Genomic DNA, 24,407 nt, shown 5'->3' with positions numbered 1-24,407 from the left:
CCTGTCCTCAGTGTGTAATGAAGGAAAGAACAGATTCGTGGAGTTGCTTTATTTCAGTGATATGACTTGAGCGGACATGAGATTTATTGTCTATGTTGAATTAAAGACAGCATTTACAGTTTGTGAAAGTACAAAAGGTTTAAGACACTGGACCAAATACGGTACATACTGTATTCATTAAGCTGTTGATAGCTCACCCAGAACACAGTAACATTTTGCATTTGACTCTACAGAAACAAAAACTGCATAGAAAAAATACAAAGATACATTTTTGGATTTACACATTTGTGCATTGCAGCCTTTTAAACTGATTTATGAAAAGATATGATTTCAAATGATTTTCCTCTGGACTTTGGAAATGCTTGAGTAGATGAAGTACGCCCTCTTGTGGCTCTGTATTATTACTGCACATCACTATGTGGTACCATTCATCTAACTGTGCTTGCACTGTACGCCAGTGGCCGATCCACAACTGGGAGTGAATCTTCTTTGTGCTCGATTCAAATGATTGTATTTCTGTTCTTGTCGACAGTCTGCTTAATCCCTTGTTCAAAAGACATCTTTGTAAATATTGCTTTACATCCTTTTTGTAAATAAAGCCAACAAAAATGTTTAATAAAGATGATGCATAATAGATCAGCGTGTGGGGTAACTCTATACATTAATGTTGATTGTTACTGTGGAAGTATTTTAGGAAAAAAAGTGGCACTTATTGCAAAGTGAGTAAAAGAAAATGAAGCTTTCATGATTTCTGAGATAGTATAAGGCTTTGACAAAAAAACACCAACCCTAAAACCTACAGTTAAGTCGAGGTTCTATTGTTTTCTAATACAATCTAGCATTTTAAAACCCCTCTGACCCATCTCCACCCACTGCTCAGTTTTCATTCACATCTCCAGGTTCCACCACTTGAAGTCAAACGGTTTCCTGAGGACGTTGGAGCCGCAGTGCACCTCTCCCAGCAGCTTGTGGTAGGAGGCAAAGTCGTCGATGAACGTGCAGTTGAGGCCCAAGCCCTCCATCAGGGAGCACATCTCAGCCTCCAGGGCACAGCAACCATTCACCTTGGGACCAAAGGGCTTCGGGATGCCGAGGTTTTTCCCCAAGACGATCATGTTAACCTGCAGACAGATGTGACAGGGCATGAAACTCACGGCTCCTCGATTCACTTGCCATGTGCTTTAATACTTCTTATGTTTAAAAATGATCACAGTTAATTAAAGTGTCTGAACACACCATGTCAGGGTAGTAAGCCACCGCTCTGAACTGTGTTCTATCCTGTTTCTCCACCACTAACTTGAAGAGGATCGGCAAGTCGATGATGTCCTCATCGTCCAGGCCCAACTCTCTCTTCAACACATCTCTGTTCCAGTCGATGCAGCTCTGGGAGAGAACAGCAGGTAAAAAACGACATCAATGGCACAAACTACACAACATACAAGTTTTAGAACTCATTTTTGCTCATTACATTCTGTAACCTTGGTCTGTTGGCAATTCTTAAAACAGATGTTACAAAGTGCTTTATGCAAAATAAGCAGTAACAAAACAAACACTGAAATGAACCAGTATGTCATATCACAGTGCACAAGTAAATCCTTGTTTGGGCTACTTCTGCTGCAGACAAAAGGTACACTATGTGGCCAAAAGTATGTGGACACCCCTGTGAATTAGAAGCGTCAACTGACTCAAACTCATTGCTAAAATGTCCATATAATTAGCCATACAGGAATGCAATCTCTGCAGACAAACATTTGGTTGCAATGCATGTGTCACACTTAAGAGCTCAAAGATCTCACAGAATTATAGGATGCCATCTATCCATTTGCCCGGCTCAATTATATGTGCTTTTACAGTGAAATGCAAAACATCCTGAAGCAGTTGGTTAAACAAGCTCATAGAACAGGGCCGTCAAGTGCTGAGACACATAATGTGTAAAAATTGCTTTGAACTTGGTTGTGAGAAGACAAACTGCGATTTAGAGGGCACGTCAGAACAAGAACTATTCATCAGGAGCTTTAAGGCAAGTGGGGTGGTGTAAAGATCACCGCCATTTGACTCCAGAGCAATAAAAATGTGTTGTCTGAGTGATGAGTCCTCCTTCACTTCCTTGGCTTTCTGATGGTTGTATTGACCAATGGCTAAGCCCCGCCACACAGTGTGTATAGCCATTCCCATACACTAGCCTGGACGTCCATTGAAATGCATTACAGAAAGTCAGTTTTGTTCGGTTTTATGAGCTTTGTCTGAGATTTGAAGTTTAAAAATGGTCAAACGGCGTGCATGGGGTACATGCAACTCCGACACAAGGTATCCTGAGAGGCTGGGCGACGAGGTGTATTTTTTACACTTTAAACCACATCTCAACCGAGAAAAGTGTCTCCTTTGGATAAAGTTGTGTGGTAACGTTAGACAACAACATCAACTCAACGTGAATAAGATTAACAATGATGTCTACATCTGTTCTAAGGTAAGTCAACATCGTGTTTGAGGCAACATATTGTCACTTTGCTGGAAAGAAATATAAAGTTATCTTTAACATCTCTAGCTAACGTTAGCTAAAGTTAGCCTAACGTTAGCTCCTAGCTGCGTTGTTCATCATGTCACCTTGTTTGCTGGGAGTTCATTAGCCTATTTTGTTCTAGTTTTGTACTTTGGTGATCGTACATCGTTGTTAGCTGTTGTCCAAAGGGCTCTAGTTAAGCTAACGTTAACTTCTGGAGCTTAGCTTCATTAACTTAAATGTAATCGCAGAGATAACAAAGGTTGGCAAATGTTATGCTGAATGATTCAGTGTAAATACTGTAGCACCAAACTAACGGAGAGACACTCTTGGTAAAGATGGTAAAAAGGCCGTTATCCTTTTCTCATATTCTGAGCCAAAAACCTTAACTTCAGTGGCACTTTAACTTGTTGTCTTTGATGGCGACGGCAACGAGATGCGGTTTATCCCGCTTACACTGGGACCTGTAAATTTTGGCTTGTAATTTAAGCTTTTCATCGACCTTCTCAACGATAAAATGATTAATATATCCCTCCAATGCGTAGTTTAGGCCCTTTTGGTTACTTCTCAATGACATCTGATTGTTATGTCTCCAAAAATCATCAACTGCCTCCTGCAAAATGCCATGTACTGTGACACCTGCCATAGCGCCAGTCACTGAATGTTGATATTTTGTCCGAGTGAGTGGAGGGGGGGCGTGGCTTAGCCATAGGTCAATTCTGGCTGCCGGATGCCTGACGAACAATGCTGCCTTAATGCCAACTGTGAAGCTTGGTGAAGCAGCAATAGTATGGGGCTTTCATGATTTAGCTTAGTTCCAATGAAGGGAAATCCTAATGCCACAGCGCCCTGGCCATACCCCCATCCAACACCTTTGGGATGAACTGAAACGCTGACAGTGTGCCAAGGCCTTATCGCCCAACATCAGTGCCCGCTCTCACTAATGCTTCTGTGGCTGAATGGGAGCAAATCTCTGCAGAAAATGCCTGCCAAAATGCTGTGGAGAGCATTCACACAGAGTGGAGGCTGTTACAGCATGAAATTAACACTCGTAGTTGTGGAATGAGGTATTCAACAGAAAGATATTAGTGTAATGTCCAGCTGTCCACATACTTTTGGCCATGCAGCGCAGCTTACAGTACAAGCCAGCTTTTCTGGGCGTCAGTCTAACTTCACAGTCCCACTCACCTGTACGTAGTTATTTTCAGCTTCAAGACTCGTGTCACTCAGTACCTCATCCACTGTTTTTGGTTTTTCATCTTTCAGACCTTTTGGGGGAGTGGTTTACAGAGCGTTAAAGGAATACTTCACCCCCAAATGATTATTTGTATATCAATTACTTGTCCCATGTTGCCTTGAATTGAACAAAAAAATTCTTGATGAATTTAAGTCACAGGGGTCTGTGTCGAACAACAGCAAAACCTTACGAAAACTGTATAATCCAAGTCTTATTCAACCAGATATTTGCTCAGTGCTTCCATAACAGCAGCAATTTTCAACATACTGAACTTAAGTGAAACGACCGCTGCCTCAATCAGTTAGTTTGTTTGTGTCTTGTGTGACTGTGGTATTTTAAAGGGTTAGTTGGTTCAGAAAGCTCCAACAACATAAACAAACTAACTGATTGAAGCAGCAGTAGACCAGCAGCTGTTCAGCAAGGTTGACTTTTCATTACGTTTTCATGACATTAGAGAAAATCGATGTATTGTTTGTCTGACTAAAACCAGACTTTTAAAATACAGATAAACATGCAGAGCAACATGTAATTGTACTAAATTGAATTTCTAAAAGTTTGAGTTACACACCCAGATATTGCAACTGGGATTCGAAGTCAATCGCCAAGCTGGCCTAGGCATTCTCCACATGCTCCACAGTTTTCACACCGGGCTTTGTCCCGGAGGTTGAAAGCACTAAATGCGCAACAGAAGAAGAAGCTGGTAACAACATGACGAAATCTACATCCAGAGCTGTGCATTTTTGGACGGACGAAATGTACAGAGCTATCAAGTTGTCCACCATGGTACCAGTTTGCCGCTAGCTTACCATAGCCTACTCAATTGTCGATTGTTTGGTCTGTGACGTAATAGGTAAACCGGAAAAAGGTCCAATAATAACAAACTGAAAGGGGGCATATTGGCACCTATTGTAGCGGAGTGGGACATACTTTGGTCAATAAATCAATTCCCCTCCCATGCTTGCAGCTTGTATGCTGGGACAAGGACAGAAGTCCAACTAAATGGCCTAGTCGAGCTGTAACCGTAGCTCGACATAAGTGTGAATGTAAATGTACTGAGTGTTTTTGTCAATGGAGAAGTGGAAATGGAAATGGAAAAGTCTATCTGTTTGGGAACAACTGAGCATACTTACTGGATAAATGAGACTTAGATTATACTACATTTGTTGCATGAGAGTTTCTAAACAGACGTTTTGATATAGTTTTGCTGTTAAGTTTTCCTCACAAATTCAATTAACACGGGGTGAGTAACTGGTAAACAAATTGTCATTTGAGGAGTGGTGTATTCCTTTCAGAATAATACAATAAGTTTCCTGAAATGCACATTGTACAGTAGATTTTCCATTGATGATATTGTTAAAGATGGGCCTACCCTCAAACAGTTTGGCTTGTCCGTGTCCATTGTTCTTTAGGCCTCTGAATAGCTTGTAGCCTGCGTCTGGGCTGGCCAGCAGCAGCCGGAAGCCCTGTGCACAGAAACACAAGAGACAAAGATAACAGTGGCTGTCTCATTAACCTGAAAGCTTAAACAATCCCATATGTACATTAACAACACGTCAGTGTCAACTGCTAACAGCCAGCGGCTTTCTGTCCTCGAACTATTTGATATTTAAGTTTAGTTTTTTAACTTGTGTCTGTTTAAAGGGGAGTATTTACCTTTCTGTCAGCTGCAGGAACAAAAGTCATGAATTCATCTACGTGGCCGACGAGGAGCCAGTCAGAGAACAGAGCAACAGGCTCCTGAACCTTCTGCGCCCACAGGAAGTCTTGAACTACTTGGGTCATGTTCCGTCCTTTAGTTGCTCTTAAAGAAAGAGAGATGCAAATATGTTCACAAATCTTTGGCTACATGTTCTCCTTCCTGTAAAGTCAGGGACTTATCTCTGGATCTGTTAGAAACTTACGTAGGGAAGGCCACGCCAATAATGATTCTGCCCAGGGGATAGTTTTTTCCATTTACAGTGACAGGAGGACTGACCTCCAAATTACCAAACGAGTCCAGACTGCTCACATCTCTTCTGTGAGCCACCCTTGTCACGTAGCCAAAGTCCGGGCCCTGAGGACATCCAAGCGGTTAAAGATCCCCTCCACACGTTTCAAGACATGAACATACTCTGCTTTGAACAATAATTTTCATCTGAGGTTTTCTTTGCAAGAAAATTCAATTTTCTAGTTAAAGCATGTTTTTAAATTACATCTGTTCTATCTCTCAAATGGAAAAACCCAAAATCTATGAATATGCAAATAATTTTCATTTCAGAAGTTGAACTGTTGGCTGCAAGATATCTCCTACTGTTTTCAGTGTACAGACTTTCAAGTTTCAACTTCACAGTTGCGTAAGCTGATATTAAACCACAACTGGCTTCAAAACAAGTTGTTTGCTTGTACGCATGTCTTAATAAATTCCTACCTTCAGCACATGAATGTGAAAACTGGCTTCTACAGTAAAACTCTGCACACATATCATCCAAGACACATTACCAGAAGTTGTCTTTGTCATGACAAGTTGACATTAAATTTGTTTGGGATGTCCTTATAATGACAACTTGACATAAAGACATCTTCTGGTAATGTCATCCTGGTTCATGTCAAGTTGTCATTATAAGGACATCCCAAACAAATTTAATGTCAACTTGTCATGACAAAGACAACTTCTGGTAATGTCACTTTGATTAATGTCAAGTTGTCATAATCAAGACAACCCCAAACAATGTCAACTTGTCATTACAAAAACCGAATGACACTTAATGACAGCAGTTCTAAACGTTTATGACATGTACATAATGTTCATGACAGGTTAATGATCGTGTCATGTCATAGTTATGACAGTGTCATGTCACCCTTATGTAGATACCTTAAAGTAAAGTGTTACCAAAGTTTGTTTTTCTCGCATGCTTCCACAATCAACAAAGAATCTAACAATTTTTGATAAACTGAAGTAAAAGGAGGCCAGCGAATCTATATCAAAACATCAGAACTGTCACACAACTTGTGCAGTGTGATCCAAGTCTCATTTATCCAGTCGTATGCTCTCAGACACATATATTTTTGCTAAAACATTACTGTTTAAAACACTTGTGCATAAACTGTCGTATACACAGACGAGTAGGGCGCTCAGGCAACTCAATCGAATGCCCAAGCAGAGTTCAGACACGCTTTCCCAGAAGCAATACTTAATTAATCCACTCAGGCCTGAAATACACACATGTACAAACAGGACCTACACATTTATTAAATGGAGAGATGTCAGAGTGAAGGCGCTGCCCATGGACAGGTGCCCTGAGCAGCTGGGGGTTAGGTACCTTGCTGAGGTGTGCCTCAGTGGTGCCTTGGAGGCAAACTGGCACCGCTCCAGCTACCAATCCATGCTCCATGCTTGGTCCTGATGGGTACTTGAGCAGGTGACCCTCCGGCTTCAAACCCGAGTCCCTATGGACTGAGCTACTGCCACCCCATGTATGTGGAAGTGTTTTATATAGTAAGGTTTTTAGTAGTAGTTTTAACATAAACGTATGTATATGGGAAGTACTGAGCAAACGACTGGATAAATGAGATTTGGATTATACTGCACGAGTTGTGTGAGAGTTTGTAAATTGATGTTTTGATACAGATTTCTGGTTTTTAAACACAGTTCCCCTTTTACTCCGATTCATTCTGTTTGCTGTTTTGGGAAAATTCTTCCTCACAAATTAAATGTAACATTAGGTGAGTGATCATTTTCAAATCATCATTTTGTTGGTGAAGGATTCCTTAAGATAAGACACAAAACGTTGCCACTATCTGAGCTTTTCCATTTCTGAAAGCACTTTGTTTCTCTTAACACTTGATTTCAAGAGACACATGTGAGTCTCACCAGTAGCTCATGATACGGAAAATCCTGCATCTTTCCATCTCGAGGTGAATCCAGAACAACAGGAAAGATGTGATGAGGTGAGTCGATGTATCCAAACTCCAGCTCATCCTGAAAAAGAATATGAGTTAAACTTCTGCTGTCCTTGGATGATACGTGTGAATATTTCATGTGACTCTGGGGTTTTGAATGAATAATTCCTTTTCTTTCTCATGATGTGGTTAATGTGAAATCCACTGACACTGACAGAGTTACTACAGTGTTTCCAACTTGACTTTTGTCTGGCTTGTCATTTTCAAAGAAGTCAGTTGTTTTTTTATGTGACAGATTCAGTTTTCATACCTGCATCCAGCGATCTCCTCGGTTCACATACTCGTGACAAATCCTGAGCTTGTAACCGCATCTTGCAACAAGGTTCTTCATTCCTTTGAGGAACTGGTAGTTGTCTTTAGTGCTGAGGAGGTGACCACAGAGGAGGAAGTTTTCATTAAGCAAGAGTTTGCAATTTTCTTGTCATTTCAAAATGCAAATGAATCTGGCTTTTTGTATCTTCAAATTGTACCAGTGACCAATGTCATTATCCATATTCTTTGGAGTAAAACAAAAACATGAAATAAATCAAGAATAACATGTGAAACCAAAAGAGAAAATGTAAATCATTCAAGTCATTGACAGGCGTAATTTCAGCCTAGTCGTCAGATGAAAATGTTGGCACACTTAACATTTGTACAATTCATACGTATCATATCAACAATTCTAAAGTGACCCAGTTCAGATTACATGTATATGAGCTCACTTTGTCATCTAGAGGTGAAGGGAATAGCAGATGTTGTGACAACCTGGCGAGATGTTTGCAAAGCTGTAGACCACTATAAACCCAGTTTCAACCAACAAACAACAAAACAGGTTGTTTTTTAGCAAGACATTACGGCATTTCCAGCTGTGAGTGTAGCACAGAAACCGGGTATTTTCAGCCAAAACATGATCCTTTCCTGATCATAACCAAGTGGTGTTTGCGCCTAAACATACCCACACCTTAACCACAGTACTGTTGAAGCTTACAGTTTCAAAATATCCACTACATAATAATGTACAAATGTTAAATATCTGTGGTTTGCAGAAACGTACAATGCCAACACTCATTCTGGGTTGGTACTTTTCTTGGCTGTATGAGGTAAAACTAAGGGGGAAGTGTAACACTATAACATGCTGACACATCTATTGTCACCATCATCTTTATTATTCAGCAGTCTGCTCTTACCTGCAGACAAATACCTCCTCAGGCTCCAGGGTGTTGGGTGTCATGATCCAGGGTGCCACTCTGAACACAGCTGTGTCGGTGAAAATAGGCGTCTCAGGGAGACCCTGTCAGAACATGAAACAGAGATGTAACCTTGGTAGGTTTTTCTTTTTTAAATAAATTCCCTTAAATGTACAAAATGTAAAAAGTTCAGATATTTTTGTTGCATGTGAAAAATCAAAATCAACTATATTTCATCACAGCCACATAGAGTAAAAACAGATGTTTAATGCATTCAGAACCCCATCCATTTCAATGAACATAACATTTCTAGGATGCCTAGATCTATGATTACTGTCATATGACTACACCCAAATGCACACACTTATTTGATGGGATGTCTGTGAATGAATCACCGCGTTCCACATCATCTAAAGTGGACTGCAGTAGAGCCACGCCCCCCTTTTAACAAGCATGGTTGGCAATGAGGCAAGGAGGAAACACAAGGCAAGTACATAATTTGTGTTTAAACAGTTGTCAAAGTAAACGTGAGATTTAATATTATGTATACATGTCAAAATTTTATATTAAAGATTTATGGCTTTTACTTTTACTTTTTCCAAAATATCCATCCATTGGAATGGACTGGGATCTAATTTGTCACTGGAAAATCAATAGGGGAAACGCTGTTCTGATTTTATTTTCTGATGATACAATCAGCTTCTACTGCATCCTATTCATTTTGCACACCAAATATTCATCCCAGGAGGTGTTCAGAAACTGTTTTCTGGATATACTTGAGAGATTGAGGATATTCTGAGTAGAGATGACAAATTCAATACAAAAATTATGTGCAGTGAGTTTTACATAATCACTTTATTCATTGATATGAGTTAACCGTTCACTAAGTATGAATAAAATTGAGCATAGCGTTAGTTCAGGCAGGTCATAATGTCAAGCTCAGCTCACATCCCAGCTACATCAGCTGATCTCAAACAGCCCAATCAACTGATGGAGCAGCTGATTGATGGAAGGGAGTCAGCTGATAGATCACGATTCCTTTCTATGCAAACAATTGGCGAATCTCATTCAGGGCGCCCTATTTAAACTCTGGCCTGCCTACTGTTGCTGCTTCCTCTGCAAGCTGCTTTGCAACGTGCCTCCACCCCAGCTCCTCTTTTTCATGTTGTGTCTGACTTATCAATGTCATTTCTGTTTGTCTTCGATGCTGCTCTGTTCTATTCCTGGGGGGTCTTCACTGCCTTAGGCTCTCTATGTAGGCACATGGAAGGGCAGGGAGGTTTGATCTCTCTGCCTCAGACTTTCCTCATTTGCACGTGGAAGTGTGGAGAGGTGTGCTCTCTCTGCCTTAGGCTTTCCACGTAGGCATGTGGAAAAGGTTTTCTGCGTAGTCCTAGGAAAGGCAGAGGGGCCCCAAAACAGAGCCATACCTCCAAATATAATACTGCAAATGGAAATAAAGTTTTCTTTGACGAAAGTGTTCCTGAATGAACTCATGTTTTTAGTTGAAAAAGGGTCTATTAATACCATTTATTGTCATTTTTACCATTAGGTAGATTTATGCGTTCAGATTTTCCATCCATTGAAATGGACAGAAAAAATAATATCCTAATCCGGATCCTAGAAAAAAAACATTGCTAATGATTTATGCGTGCATATTTTGTTTAGAGTCGAAATCCACCATTACAATATTTCTTGTGTGTCTGGAACATTGTTGGGTTCTCAATGGGTAAAACAGCATAAGAAACTAATGAGATGAAATAACGTGTAACATTGTGGATGCCATGTTGCAGATCTTACGGGACTGATGGGCTCTAACAGACTGAGGTTGATGCTGATGAGCCCGTCGAAGTCCTTGTCGGAAAACCTGAGGCCCTCCACATAAAAGTTCATCTCTGCTTCTCCTCCAAGGTAAGGCACTTCCCTGGACAGGAACTTAGCGCTCAGCACCAGTGGATAGTCCCTCACAAAGTAGTCATAGACTCTCTGTGCTGAGGAACAACATAAACAAGGCTTATATTAAAGTGCTTAATAGGGAAAAAAAGATGAAGTTAGTATGAAAGTTTAAAACATCACAGTGCCTTTAATTAACCAGCTGAAATACATGCACGTCTGGGGTTTTCTCACCCCACATCTTTACTCACACACGGGATTAGTTGTCACGCCCTTGGACCTGAAGACTCTCACACTCTCTGCGTGCCCCTGAGAGATGTGCATGGTGAGCTTGTAGCCCTCTGGGAGCTTGGCAGGGCCTCTGGTCCGCAGCACCATTAAAGACATGTCTTTCAAATCTGTTCATCCAGCAAGAGTCATGTTGTTTAAGTGTAACATTCAATCCTACATAACATTGCAATGCAAGAAATACATGACATAAATGTGCATGAGTGACTTTTTTATGCTTTTAACTCTGAAGCTAAATACTACAGTCGCTGTGTGGGATTATACATGATATTACTGGGAAAAACACACACACACATGATAAATAACACCTGTTTGCACTATCAAATTTCAGCTCTACTGGTTTGTCTACTCTAAGGTCATTTGAGAGGCCCACTTTATCAGCCCGCCCCCTACACTCACAGTGAGGTCTGTTATAGTTTTATCAAACTGATTTATGCTATCAACACTTTAACCTGCTGACTTTGCAAAAGCAAATATGAGTGGCCTTTTAATGCTGACAACAATAATGAAAAAATTAATGGTGCAAAGGGAAGAAAGAGAGAATTCAGTGGTGAACGGGAAGTGGTGCTATTTTACCTGACACTTTGGAGACGTGGTTCTGCTCGCTGTCTGGTTTCTTCCAGTAGGTCTTCTCTGAGTCACAGTTGACCAACAGGATGGCTCCGTGCCCATTAGGACCCCATTTCCAAGATCCCTAACAAGTTTTCAACAAACCATGTGAATGAATTTGATTTGCAGTTTGATGGAAAATCTAAAGGCACAACAGCTCCTCTGAAACAGACTTTGACGTTCTTACACACACATATAAAATTTGTGAAATACAAAGAATGTCGAAACAAAAATGTGTTTAAATCAAGCAGAAACCTCCAGGCCGGAAAAACGAAGCCAATGTGGAAGTGCCAAAAACTGCAGTTCTTCAAATGGCTGCTGGAGGCTGGCTCCGAGAGCGACTCAATCCCCATTGACCACCATGTTAAAATGCACAACTTGACAGCAGAAATAAACATGTTTACATCCTGGTACTGAAAAAGATTTTGGTCTCTATAGCTAATTTCCTGTAACCACAGGTTGTCTACCCCTGGTATAAGGGTAGCCATAACTGTTGTTATTTCAGCGTGATTTTAGTTCATGAAAGTTAATTGCAACATTTTGGTCGCCGAAAAAATGTTGTTTTCAGTCTTTGGTACTTAAAGATCTGTTAAGGAGTCGGATGTTCATTCTTTCTGGTAAGTCCATTTTGTTTTAATGGTTTTAAGACTGTTTTCGCTAGCGGAAATTAGCTTTAGAATTAGCATTAGTACAGTTTACCCTGGCTTGTAAACGCACCGTCCTAACAAAGGTAGCAGCTAGCATTAGGTTTATCTCCAGCTTCTCGTCCAAATATGACTTGCATTCCAAATTGCTTAATTTTTCTTTTTACTTTTAGTAGGTACTGCAGCTGCACTCAAAAAGTACGTACTGTTGCATGCAGTATGCACACATTCGGGACACACTACTTCCTCATGACGTAGTATGTATGTAGTAGAACATCCTGGTATTTCTGGCATACTGCATTTGACAAACAATGTATTGAGACATACTAATGCGGTGTCTCAAATCACATACTTCCATTAGTACACCATGTAGTATAATATTTGCACTATGTACTTATTGGTGTAGTACGCAAATTTCGACAGGGTAGTGTTGTCTCAAACTAAACACAGCCGTTGTGCACTTACTGGAAATGACGACCACAAATTAGCTAGTTAGCAAACTAGCATTAGCATTCGCGTTATTGTTCGCGGTCGCACAGTCCTCGGCCGCCATTTCCAGTTTGAAAAGTGGTCCCTCCCGTTCCGCTACGTAGCCAAGATGGCGACCACTGAGGGCGAGAAGTGTCCATAGTTCCACACTCAACTTCTTGACCGTTTTGAGTGCACCATCCAGGTACTCATAGTGTACTGCATTTTTCCATACTTCTCAGTGTGAACGCACTTATGCACTCAAAATATTAAGTGTAAGTACAGAAGTACGCGATTTGAGACACAGCATAAATCTTTTTCTGGCATTCTATACAGTATGGTAGTATGGGTATTGGAAAGCATACATGCTCTATAAAACCAAGATGGCAACGACCAGAATGCCGAACTTGTGGCCTCGGAGTGGGAGTCCACAAACCAATGAGTGACTTCACAGTGGCTACGTTCATTATTTTATACAGTCTATAATTTAATAACACATTCATAACAGGACTTTGCCTCTGATAGAGAAAAAAAGTGGAGAACAATCAGATATACACACAGTAGGCAGGAACACTTTAATTCGATTAATGTGCAGCACTGAGTTTATTCCATACATAGAACTCAGTTTGTTACACTTGTTTATCAGAGATAAAAAAGAGAGACTCTCCTTCTTTAAACGTCAGACTTTGTACAGCCATCTGATACATTCAAGCTCACCTTGTTAGCGTTGTTTTTCTCCACAACACCGTCTCTGTCAGCATCCACATCAAGAGAGATCTCTGCGTGACAGACACAGTTTGTTTATCACAGAGAGTGGTTCACATCACAGAACGGCTATTATTGTACTGTAAGACAGCTTACATACATTTGTATATGACAGTTCCTGTGTATCCAAATATAGATTGTTCCAGTTAACATAGCCTATGAGTCATGTTTGGATACTGGTGTGCATTTGAACACACCACTAGGCTTTGGCTCTGCTAATATGATGCTGAACTCAACTCAGAGCTTAAAGGTTAAGCAAATAATTGGTTGTTATAAATCTTTTTTTGTGTGTTGCTTCTCGCTATAACTTACCAACAGCTGTCAGGTGCAGAACTGCTTTCCCCAAGACCTCTTTATTTTCCCCATAGTACTGAACAGAGAGCTTATAAGACAAAGGCACAAGTCATTTAGTCGTACAAAATTACATTTGACAATACTGACATCTTAAATCTTAAAATTAAGAGCCGTACGCCTATTGCACATCAAAAAAGTTTTTGAGCTCTGGTTATTTGAAAAGTGATGAATCATTAATCAAAGGAAGCAGGAGGAACAAATGCTTTAAGGAGGATGAGTTTGATATATTTACACTAAATTAAAAAGTGACTGCAGACAATTCAGTTCAGACGTCACAGATTTTTATTTTAGTCGTTTGGTGTCAGGCTCAGAAACAAACTAATATTTAATACCTGAAATGCTAATAAAGTTCTTCCAGAAATATTAGCACACTGTTCCGGGGAAATTGCTAAACACTCTCGGAAAAAAAAACTGTTTCTGCGTTAACTTGAGTCATGTTCCTGTGTGTGCATTTTCTCATTAATAATGCCTCATTTCCTGGAGCTGTTAATTTCCCATACATAAGCGTATACCAAAATAAAGAAGTATGATTTACTGCTTTGTTACATCAGTGTCATGCATTTCTGTCCCTTTTTACCTTGTTATCATTTTCATGTTGACTGGCAGAGCCCATGCTGATGAGCAGCACTGAGTTTCCATCGAGAGGGATGTGAGAGAGGTCGGTTGTCTCCAGGGGTGGGGGGTTGATCCTGTACTGAACACCGGCAGTGCACTTCACAGAGAAGAACTTGGAGCTGGGAGGGGCACTCCTGAGGAGACAGAAGATTTTGATGCATGTTAGGACTGTGTTTACAGCAAACAGACAGACTGTATTAAGCAAACACTGCGTGTGTATAAGCAGATATTTGTTTATATGTTTGGAAAAACAGTGACGTGTGCGGGCTAGCCACAAGCTCAAATTTCATAACAGGTGGCGAACCAAAGTAGCAGCTGAAGTCATGATAAAGTTAATCTTATTCTTTGGTGCTTGGAAGACAGCAAAGCAAACAAAGTGGTTTAAACACACACTGTTTTATTTAAATAGCCTGTTAGGATGACGTGCATCCACAAAAAGACATGATGAAAAATGACATGAGGTTGCAAATAGAAACTGCAGAGGATGTTATAAGTAGCAGAATAAAGAAATAAAACAGTGTGTGTGTAAAATGCCTCAGTTGCAGAGCCTGTTTGAACTGTTTGAAGTCCCCTTGTTTGTCTTGGCAGACAGGTGAAGACATGCCTATAGCCTGCCTAAAGACAAGGACACCTGATAATCCCACCTCATACTACTGCCAAATTTCAGGTTTTCCATGTGTCAGCTACTTTGTGTAAATGTCTCGACTGCACCTATATTCAGCAATAGGCACCGTACAGTCACATCAGTTGAACTTACAGGGCCATTAAAGGATAGATCTGTCTCATTCGCATCTTACGCAGTCCTAATCTCTATAAACAGATTCTGCATGTGTGTGCCATAGTATTAATCAATCATGGTTGAACTTCGGGTAAATATTAAACAGTAGAGAGGCAGACTGTGTTTGCATTCATGTGGAGATATCTGTTTATATAGATTAGCTGAAATGAACGACGCAGAGAGGAGGAAGTCTTGGCTCAGATATCCACAGGCTAAACCGCATCCATGTGCGGATTATAAAATACTTGGCCCCTAGGCACAGATATGCAAAAGGCCAACCACCTCTCCTACACAGGAGCAAGACACACACTCTGTGGTGGTTTTCTTTTCTTTTAGTTGTTCTGCAAACACATTCTCACTCCGACCTTGTGTCTCAATCCAAGAGCTGCAGCCTTCGTGGATTACATTGGCCACATCCTTTAAAGACCACGTCAGCCGAACTGAACAGTCTCCGAAATGGGACAGTCTGCTCTGCGGAGGATTTCCTAGTTGCATAACCAGATGTTCTTGCCCCAACCTGTTGCTGTTACCAAGCAACCAGCTGTGCTTGACCAGAGTTGGACTATTCACATCTAGATTAGGGCTGCAACTAACGATTATTTTCATTGTCGATTAATCTGTCGATTATTTCTTCGATTAGTCGACTAATCATTTTATCGAAAAATGTGTTAAAATGTTGAAAAATGTCGGTCTGTTTCTCCCAAACCTCAAAATTATGTCATCTAATGTCTTGTTTCGTACTCACGCCAAAGGGTTTTAGTTCACCGTCATGGGAGAGTGTGTAAAGCTGCCAATATTTCAACATAAGAAGCTGCAATAAGAGTATTTTGGGGTACTTTTATAGTACTTTTCTATGAAAAATGACTCAAACCGATTAGTCGATTACTAAAATAGTCACCGATTATTTTAATAGTCGATTAGTCATCGATTAGTCAACTAATCGTTGCAGCCCTCATCTAGATAGGACGTGCAATGTACCCTGTGTCAGTGGTTGTTGACACATAGTTGGGTTTAGGCAACAAAAACACATGGTTGGGTTTAGGCAACAAGAGAACAGGTTTTTGCTTTATAATTGTACAGGACGTGAACACTGCTCTCCCAGGTGAAAGTTGGCCTTAAGTCACTGCCCAAGCGCCAGAGTTCGGCGACTTCGGAGTGAGACTGGGTTACTATGCGTCTTTTAGGGGTTTTGTGTCTCTTTGTGGTTGTTTTGCATCTCTTTGTGGTCTTTTTGTGTCTCTTCATGGTCTGTAATTTGAGTGACACTTTGCAGGTGAAGGCCAGGGGGGCCATGACACTTAAAACCAATGGGCCTGTGCTCAGTTGGCCCGTTCAGTCCATCCTTGACCCAGTCAGCCTGAAATATTGGCCCACACCCATTGTCAGACCAAAAGCTGATGGGTTCCAAGTTTAACGCAGTCCATACATACAGCATTCAAAAACACAAGTACTCACAGGAGAGGTTTTCTGTCTGAGGCACAGATCAACGTTTGGGTCGATACCAGAGAACAATGAGTAACAGTAAATAAACCATTTGCTTTGTTCATTGAAAGGCTTATCAGCTGCTGCCATTGTTCCTCTTGCCCACACAGAGTGTAAAGAGATCCTGATATGGTCCCAGTGTAAGTGATGGGGGGGACAAAAATTCACTCTGGAGGCCTCAGCTGTATGAGTTTGTCATTTTTAGTGTAAAATTCCCTCTTATTGTTACTATAATCCTTCCAGTGCAGCTCAGGAGGAAAAAACAGAACTACAAACAGGGATTTTTTTGTACTAAAAAGACCATAACTTGGTTTTATAACCTGAACTGCTGAAACCTCACATTAGCTTCAGCTGAACTTTGAAAGCATATTTGCACAGACTGAGCAAGTGCTGTGGTTTTTGTCCCCTGTCACTCACATTCCTATCACATTAGGACTGGATCCCTTCACAGCCCGTATAAGCAGGAGGAATTTATTGATATTCCAAAATATCCCTCAGATAGAGCCCCTTAGAGTCCAGTCCATGTGCCAGCCTCTGCCCAGTCAGTAACCTCGCCCTGGTGTGCTGTGTAGGCTGGCATCTGGCAGAACAAACATTTCTTTGGGACAACAACATCTCGATAGAGGACAACAATAGAGTACTGTTGATTCTCTCCACTGTACAAAACAGAAGACCATGAGATCTGCCATCACAGACAAGTGACACCCTCCCCACAGCTCTGCTGATGTGGGGTAACAATGGGATTCTTATACACTCAGCTGCCAGTTTATTAGGTACACACACAACTACTGCAACTGCAGTCAAACACAATGATCCTGCAGTAACATCTACTTTTATTACTGTCATAATGTTTCGTTTTTATTAGCAAGGTGTTGATTCAACTTTATGGCCATTTTGGAGGTGCAGTTTGTGGTGCTATTGATTTGTATTACATCAAACCAAGTGGTGTTTCAACTATTAATTCCACCTGATATAAACAGGGTGGAGAATTCCTTAAGCACAATAAAACTGACTGCCAAACTGCCTTACAGTTGAATCAACACCTCGTCAACACTGTTCCAACAAAAATCATAAACTTAAATATTGCAGGACTGTTGTATTAGACTGCACTGGTTTTAGATAGGTGTCCATAATAAACTGTCAACTGACTTTATGTTTTATAATTTAAAAAGGGAATCTTTTTTATCCATTCATTTTCTGAAACCGCGGGGGGCTGGAGCCTATCCCAGCTGACATTGGGTGAGAGGCAGGGTACACCCTGGACAGGTCACCAGACTATCACAGGGCTGACACATAGAGACAGACAACCATTCACACTCACATTCACACCTACGGACAATTTAGAGTCACCAATTAACCTGCATGTCTTTGGACTGTGGGAGGAAGCTGGAGTACCCTTTTGCTGTGAGGCGACAATGCTAACCACTGCACCACCATGTCGCCAATTTTATTTACTTTTTATCTATTTATATAAATCAATAGATTAAATGTAATTTTAGCTCTGAATGCTAACTCTTTAACTGGCTGTCTATTGACCACATCATTAAAATAAAGAATGAGACATACACATTAAACCATAGGTGTAGATTTGGGTGGGAAGGTGGGGTGCAGGGGACACACCCCCCTCAATATTTGGAGCATGTGCATCTGTGTCCCCCCACCCACCACCACAAAAACATGGAAGTTGCAGTAGTATTTTTTGACGAAGATTTCCACCAAAAATTGATGAAGAACAAGAAAAAATTGATGCTAAAAAATTCCCCAGAATGCAGAAAACTGAGTGTCATGCTCAAATGTGACACCCAAAATTTTCTGGGGGTGGACCCCAAACGCCTTTTTCCATATGTGTGTTGAAATGTTTAAACAAAACCTACACCCTAGCACTAGACTCAAGCTGTGTAACACACACTCAGCAATACAATACAGTGCAATGCAACACAATACTCCCAGAGGAGAACCTAAATACTGTCATAGCCTCATAGAATACATATATGACATGTTTAAACTCCCCAAATAGTTTGCAGCACATAGTCTATAGTCCAGATCTTTGTGTGTAGGATGTGTGTGTGTATGTTCTGTAAAAGACAATAGGTGGAACATGAGCCTACCTGTTCAGGTTCACATTAAGTTCCGATCCCACCACGCATAAAACGCTTGTAGTTTGGCCATAATCTACTCTGAGAGTCCGAGGGTGAATCATGACTGCAGTTTCCCCGCAGTGTGTGAGCCGCTCACACTTCCAGTGAATCGTTTTAATGTCCTGAAAATGAAAATGTCTTTTCCGTTATCAGCAATCGCAGACCCTGGCCGGTCCTGACTTGCACACTGAGCAGAGAGCAACAGGCGATAATAAGCAGGTAGCGGAGGTTTAAGCCTCTGAGCTCGCTGATTGGTCAGCCAAATGCCATCCCCCGTCATCCCCACCCCCGTTACTATCTCCTGAATCTCAAGTCTCATGTCGGTCTCTGTTTGTTCATCCTCTTTCGGTTAGGCTATTTGTTTAGAGGGAAGGTTCACAAATACTGTCGGTCCATTGACTGAACACAATAGAGTGGCTTAAGCAACAATGGATTATCTGAAGAAGTTCCCATCAGCCTATTAAATAAGTGTATCTATGACCGCACGCATGCGCAGCAGTGATGAGATGCACAATGGGTTTTTCCCCCTAGGATACAGTCAGTGGTGGAGAAACTATTCAGGTCCTTTACTCAGATAAAACAATGGAAACAACACTGTAAGAATACTCTATTACAAGTACAAATCCTGCATGAGAAATCCTGCTTAATTAAAAGTACATAAGTATAAGCAAAAAAAATGATGTAGGGTATTGGAGTAAAAATGTTTAAATTTCTAATTTTATATACTTTGTTCATCCAATTCAATTCAATATTTTCACTCCGTTTGTCACATACACACACACACGCACAAACATGCATTAAATGGAGAGATATCAGAGTGAGGGGACCATCCATAGACAGGGGGTTCGATGCCTTGCTCAAGGGCACCTCTGTAGTGCCCAGATGGTGAACTGGCTCCTCTCCAGCTACCAGTCCATACTCCATATTTTGGTCTGGGCGTGGACTTGAACCAGCGACTCACTGGTTCCCAAGCCAAGTCCCTATGGACTGAGCTACTGCCTTACAAACCACTTATGAATAAAAAGTGTTGGCAGGGCCTCAGCAATAGAGTTCCAGGGTTATTGATTTAAGATAGAAGTCTGATACAGCTTCTTTTGTACTGACGCTGCTGATGGCCACAATAAATACCCATTATTCAGAGAATTGCTTAACTTGCTCCTGACACTTGAAATCTCTCAGCCTTCACAAGTGCATCAATATTAGGTTTGCAAAGTCATCCAGAGGGCCATATTGGATCCTTTCGCGAGCCCAATCTGGCCCATGGGCTGGACATTTGACTAAAAGTACTAGTTTCGTCCCTGCATCAGTGTTAGTTATAAGGTGTATGTGGTTTAGTGCAGGGTGGGGCCCCCTCCAGGGTGGCACAAGATAAAGCTGAGGTGGTTATAAGATGACTAATGGGAGCAGGAAGAAGAAAAATTCTCATAAACCAAGAGGCGTGGGAACCTGCAGTTAATCTTTAATAATATGTTGTTTATAATAAGCTTTGTTCAATTTTTCTTCATGTATAATCTTGCAGTAGGGTGAAGTCAGGTAAAGTGGGACAAATACGGTTTTACATCTCGGGCTCTTTGAATATTAGCAGCCACTTACCAAACACTTGCTGCTAAGTATACTGTAATGTATAATGTGCAATTTGTCTTAATCCCAATTTTTAAATTTGTATATTTTTATAACTATTTATTATGCTGCGCTCTCTCTCTCTCTCTCTCTCCCCTTCTTGTTTTTATATTCTGAACTTGACTTGGGAAGCCCTGCACAAGAATTCCTATGTGCTTAGACTGTCTGGTTTGTGCACAAATGGCGAATAAAATCTTTGACTTATTCCATTATTACGCAAATGTGCTTTACATGAAAGAATCTCATGTCTTTGCCCCAGACCTTGCAGGGTAAGCTATGTGGCATGTTGATTTTTGGTAAATAGAGTAATGCAGCCAAAACAGTAAGGGTATAGCAGCAAATACTAGTTGTAGGATGCTGCATTTCATTACATATTTGACTTATGATCCACATATTTTTACAATACACTTTACATTTTATGGGAAAAGGGTGCATTTTGGTGAAGCGGGACAAAAAGTCAAGCTAAAATTTGACATTTTTCCAAAGTGAAAGCATGATTTTAGGGCACCAGATGTCCTGTCGGATTGTATTTTTGTCACTTAAAAATATTAAAGACAATGCAGTGAGTCCATGTCAGCCACAATAGTCCAGAATTAGCCATCACTGTTACACACACACACACACACATCCATTAGACAAAATGGCAACAAGGACACAGGCAGCAAAAGAAGAAGGACAGCGTAGCAAAAAAGTTGAAGGATTTTTTTAAATTAATAGTTAACTTACATTCAGGATTTAATAAATTAATAACTGAACTTACAAATGTATGAACTGGATTCTAGTTTATTAGTTTAGTAAAGTTTTTTTTTTGCACAATTAAAACACAAAGAATAAAGAATAATGAGGATAAATAATAATGCAATACAGTGACAGGGAGAGGCAAAAAACCCAGAGACCCAAGTTTCACAAATTTTCACATTTGATCTTTTAAAAAACAAACATGACTGTCCCATGTTACCTGAACATGCCAGTATGGGTGGGGTTCTTCTGTGTTGGAAGGTGCAACAATTATACACCACTTTACTTTGCAATAAATTTTACGAGCAGAGATCCACAGCAAGTTCTACCAGTGACGCTAGTTTCCAGAACTTTGGGTGGTTTTACCAAAAAGTGTCCCACTTACCTGACCTCACCCTACTCGTTTTGTTCCTGTGACCGACACATTAACCTTTATATGAAAAAAAAATATATATATATATCAATACTGATGCATTAGTGTTTGTTATAAGGTCTTTACATACAGCTAGGTGGTTTAGTGTAGGGTGGAGCCCCCATCAAAGTGTCACAGGATAAATCTTGAAAGGAGCAGGCAAAGAAGGAAGAGGTCACACACACACAAAAAATTGCTTGATCTTTAACAAACTGTTGTGTTCAATTAAACTTGTGTTCAATTTTTCCTTTATGTTAAATCTTGATCTGTAATGTAGTGGAGTACTAGTAGCAAAAATATGAATATTCAGCTAAAGTACAAGTACCTAAACATTGCACTTACTCACAGTATTTGAGTAAATGTACTTTATTACTTTAGGTGTGTATGCTGCAGTGTTGCGTTTAGGGTCTGTCATCCAACCAATGATTGCATAACAGCTCACCTGTTCAGATCTGCCTTCAGAGAGGTGCCGACCACATGGACGACGCTTATAGTACTTGCGACCTCCAGACGACATGTGCGGCAATATCCTGAGCTAAACTTCATCCTCCCAGGTGCCACAGCATCAGAGGAATCCCTGCCGTCAGCACTTGAAGCCATGGTTGCTTGCTGTCTGCCTCAGACCGATGAGTGATCTCCGAGACGGTGTCGCCTGTTTTTGCAGGGATGCCGCTCCCTCGTATGTAATTTGAGACACAAGAGATAATACCTGTTGGAAGACGTATGTGAATGTCAAAGAAAACAATAACGTGTCGCCTTCAGTCATAGGATGAATGTTCCATCGAGGGGTGTGGATGCTGATGGGATGACAAGGTGAGGCTTCTGTTCCGCAGGGCTTCCCAAGCTTCAGAGGTGTGCAGATGAAAATGATACAATAGTGCAAGAGTCCACAACTTTAATATGATTTAGCACATATAGATCATACTGCAGCTATATGACAGGTGCATGAATGAAAACTTGGCCTATATAAGAATAGCAGATTTTCTGCATATTATGCACAGGCTATTACGCAATATGTTCTCATGACAACAACCACTTGGCAAAATCAGGACAGGTCAGGTCAAACAGGTATCCGGATTCCCCTTTGACCGCGGGAGAAACATTACACAATCTGTAACAGTTTTTAAAAAAGTATCCATCTATCTATGTGTATGTACATAATGTAGGGTGGGCTCCAGTGCGTCATGCCATACACTGCCACCCACTGGCCAGGTGCTGTCAGTGCAACACAAATCTTCCAAAACCAAGATGGCCGACGGAGTGCTAGAAGTGTTGTGCAGCTCAAGAATATCTTGCCAATCCTTATATAATAGGAGACCCTGACAGGTAGATAAAATCTGGTAACATCAGATAACATGTAAGGAGTAATTTTCCAAGTATTAATTTTATATTGTGAGGAAATTATAATTAATCATCTGTCCACTAAACTGGACATCATGCACCTCTGGCTATATATCAGCTACTATTAATTGACACTGCAACTTTGTTGTTTATGAAATTACTTCATCTGCACTGACTTCTTTGGCTGTAAATCAATTAATTTATTATATTAGGAGGTAATATACAGTTTTTGTAACAGAAACAATATTTAGCCCCTTTTTTGTTGTTTTTTTTTGCAGAAAATGTTCATTGAAAAAATGATATAGCTCAACAGGAGGAGGGATGTGGGGGGCTGAGGAGTGAAGAAGAAGGAGTTGAATGAGGGAGGGGGTACAGAAGGGAGGAGCAGAAAGAGAGAGAGAGTCAGGAGCAAAGTTCAACATCTTTGCATGGCATTGAACAGTATTAGAATATGTTAAAATATATGAGCAGAGTAGTTTAACAGCATTAAGAATATATTTTTTATAGTTTCACATAATATGTATCAACCTTTTAGTTGGTTTATATGTCTTTAGTTGAAAACTGAGTGGACATGTAAAAAACTCAGTGAAAAATGCATGTTGAAAAAAAAATGAACTGATTTTTTCATGCCTAAAGAGGATTAAAACACTTAAGAAAACAATCTTGGCTGAGGTCGTAATAATTAATGCATGAAAGGGTTAAGATAATAATATTAAAACTAATGCCACATATTCTCAAACGTCTTTTTATAGCTTTACTTCACGCTTTTGCCTCAATTTTCTGGGCTGTATTTTGCTGATTATATTAAGCCATGCTGAAATGTTTTTTCCAAGTAAAGTACTTTGTTGATTTGTTTTGCTGCTGGTGGAAGGTTTATATTAATACCACTTCTACTTCTAATAATAATATTTCTGATATTAACCCACTAATATAATAATAATAATAAAGACTTTATTAAGGACACAAGCAAGAGGTCCATAGTGACTAAAAAATACATAAAGACAGACAATAAAAACAACAATGCAACAATACAATAAAAACGTACATCAATCACAGTCATAGCAGCCATTATCAACCAGATGTAGTCACGGAGGGACAGACATCAGGTAGGCTATCAGACTGGAGGCTATACAGACTGGAGCGCCAATGGCTCCACAGTCTTGAAGAGAATCGAAACGAGCTCTTCTTACCGTCACACAGGTACAATATGATGTCATTTCCTGAGGCCGACAGCCTGCACATAAATTTGTACATGAGATTGCGTATTACAGCAGAGCAGTTCGGCACCCCAACATTCACAAACATCTCGCTGGCACTGCACCAACGGGGAAGCTTTAAAAGCATCCTCATGGCATCATTATAGGCCACATTTAGTCTCTGCATGTTTTTTTTTTGCTATAAACACGCCACAAATGGG

At 40.4% G+C, this 24,407-nt stretch overlaps 1 protein-coding gene across 2 annotated transcripts; it reads right to left on the bottom strand.

The window, feature by feature from the left end:
• Window positions 1–34: 34 nt before the first annotated feature.
• On the bottom strand, window positions 35–22,275 carry padi2 (peptidyl arginine deiminase, type II). 2 transcript variants are annotated; one of them, XM_050038655.1, is made up of 16 exons: window positions 22,092–22,275; window positions 14,444–14,615; window positions 13,825–13,894; window positions 13,465–13,526; window positions 11,603–11,720; window positions 10,990–11,136; window positions 10,646–10,836; window positions 8,846–8,949; window positions 7,927–8,038; window positions 7,588–7,695; window positions 5,639–5,790; window positions 5,391–5,538; window positions 5,107–5,200; window positions 3,689–3,768; window positions 1,237–1,383; window positions 35–1,121 (listed from the first exon to the last, which is right to left on the bottom strand). In XM_050038655.1, the coding sequence occupies exons 1-16, from the start codon at window positions 22,247–22,249 to the stop codon at window positions 888–890; spliced, it is 2,097 nt and encodes a 698-aa protein (XP_049894612.1). In that variant the 5' UTR covers window positions 22,250–22,275; the 3' UTR covers window positions 35–887. The 2 variants fall into 2 exon arrangements, with proteins under 2 accessions (XP_049894612.1, XP_049894613.1); XM_050038656.1 differs by lacking the exon at window positions 22,092–22,275 and adding an exon at window positions 18,850–19,086.
• Between the last annotated feature and the right edge of the window lie 2,132 nt (window positions 22,276–24,407).

Source organism: Epinephelus moara, chromosome 24, assembly GCF_006386435.1.
Source record: "Epinephelus moara isolate mb chromosome 24, YSFRI_EMoa_1.0, whole genome shotgun sequence".
Lineage (NCBI taxonomy): Eukaryota > Metazoa > Chordata > Actinopteri > Perciformes > Serranidae > Epinephelus > Epinephelus moara.
The sequence above is the reverse complement of the archived record's forward strand: the minus strand, read 5'-3'. Positions and strand labels throughout refer to the sequence as shown.

Excerpts from the sequence above, each read along its gene's own strand:
- padi2 (XM_050038655.1), bottom strand. The coding sequence starts at position 22,249 with ATGGCTTCAAGTGCTGACGGCAGGGATTCCTCTGATGCTGTGGCACCT. Across the intron at positions 14,616-22,091 it reads CTGAAGGCAGATCTGAACAG|GAGTGCCCCTCCCAGCTCCA; the intron begins GTGAGCTGTTAT and ends CTGTCTCCTCAG. Across the intron at positions 8,950-10,645 it reads TGTTAGAGCCCATCAGTCCC|GGTCTCCCTGAGACGCCTAT; the intron begins GTAAGATCTGCA and ends ATGTTCTGACAG.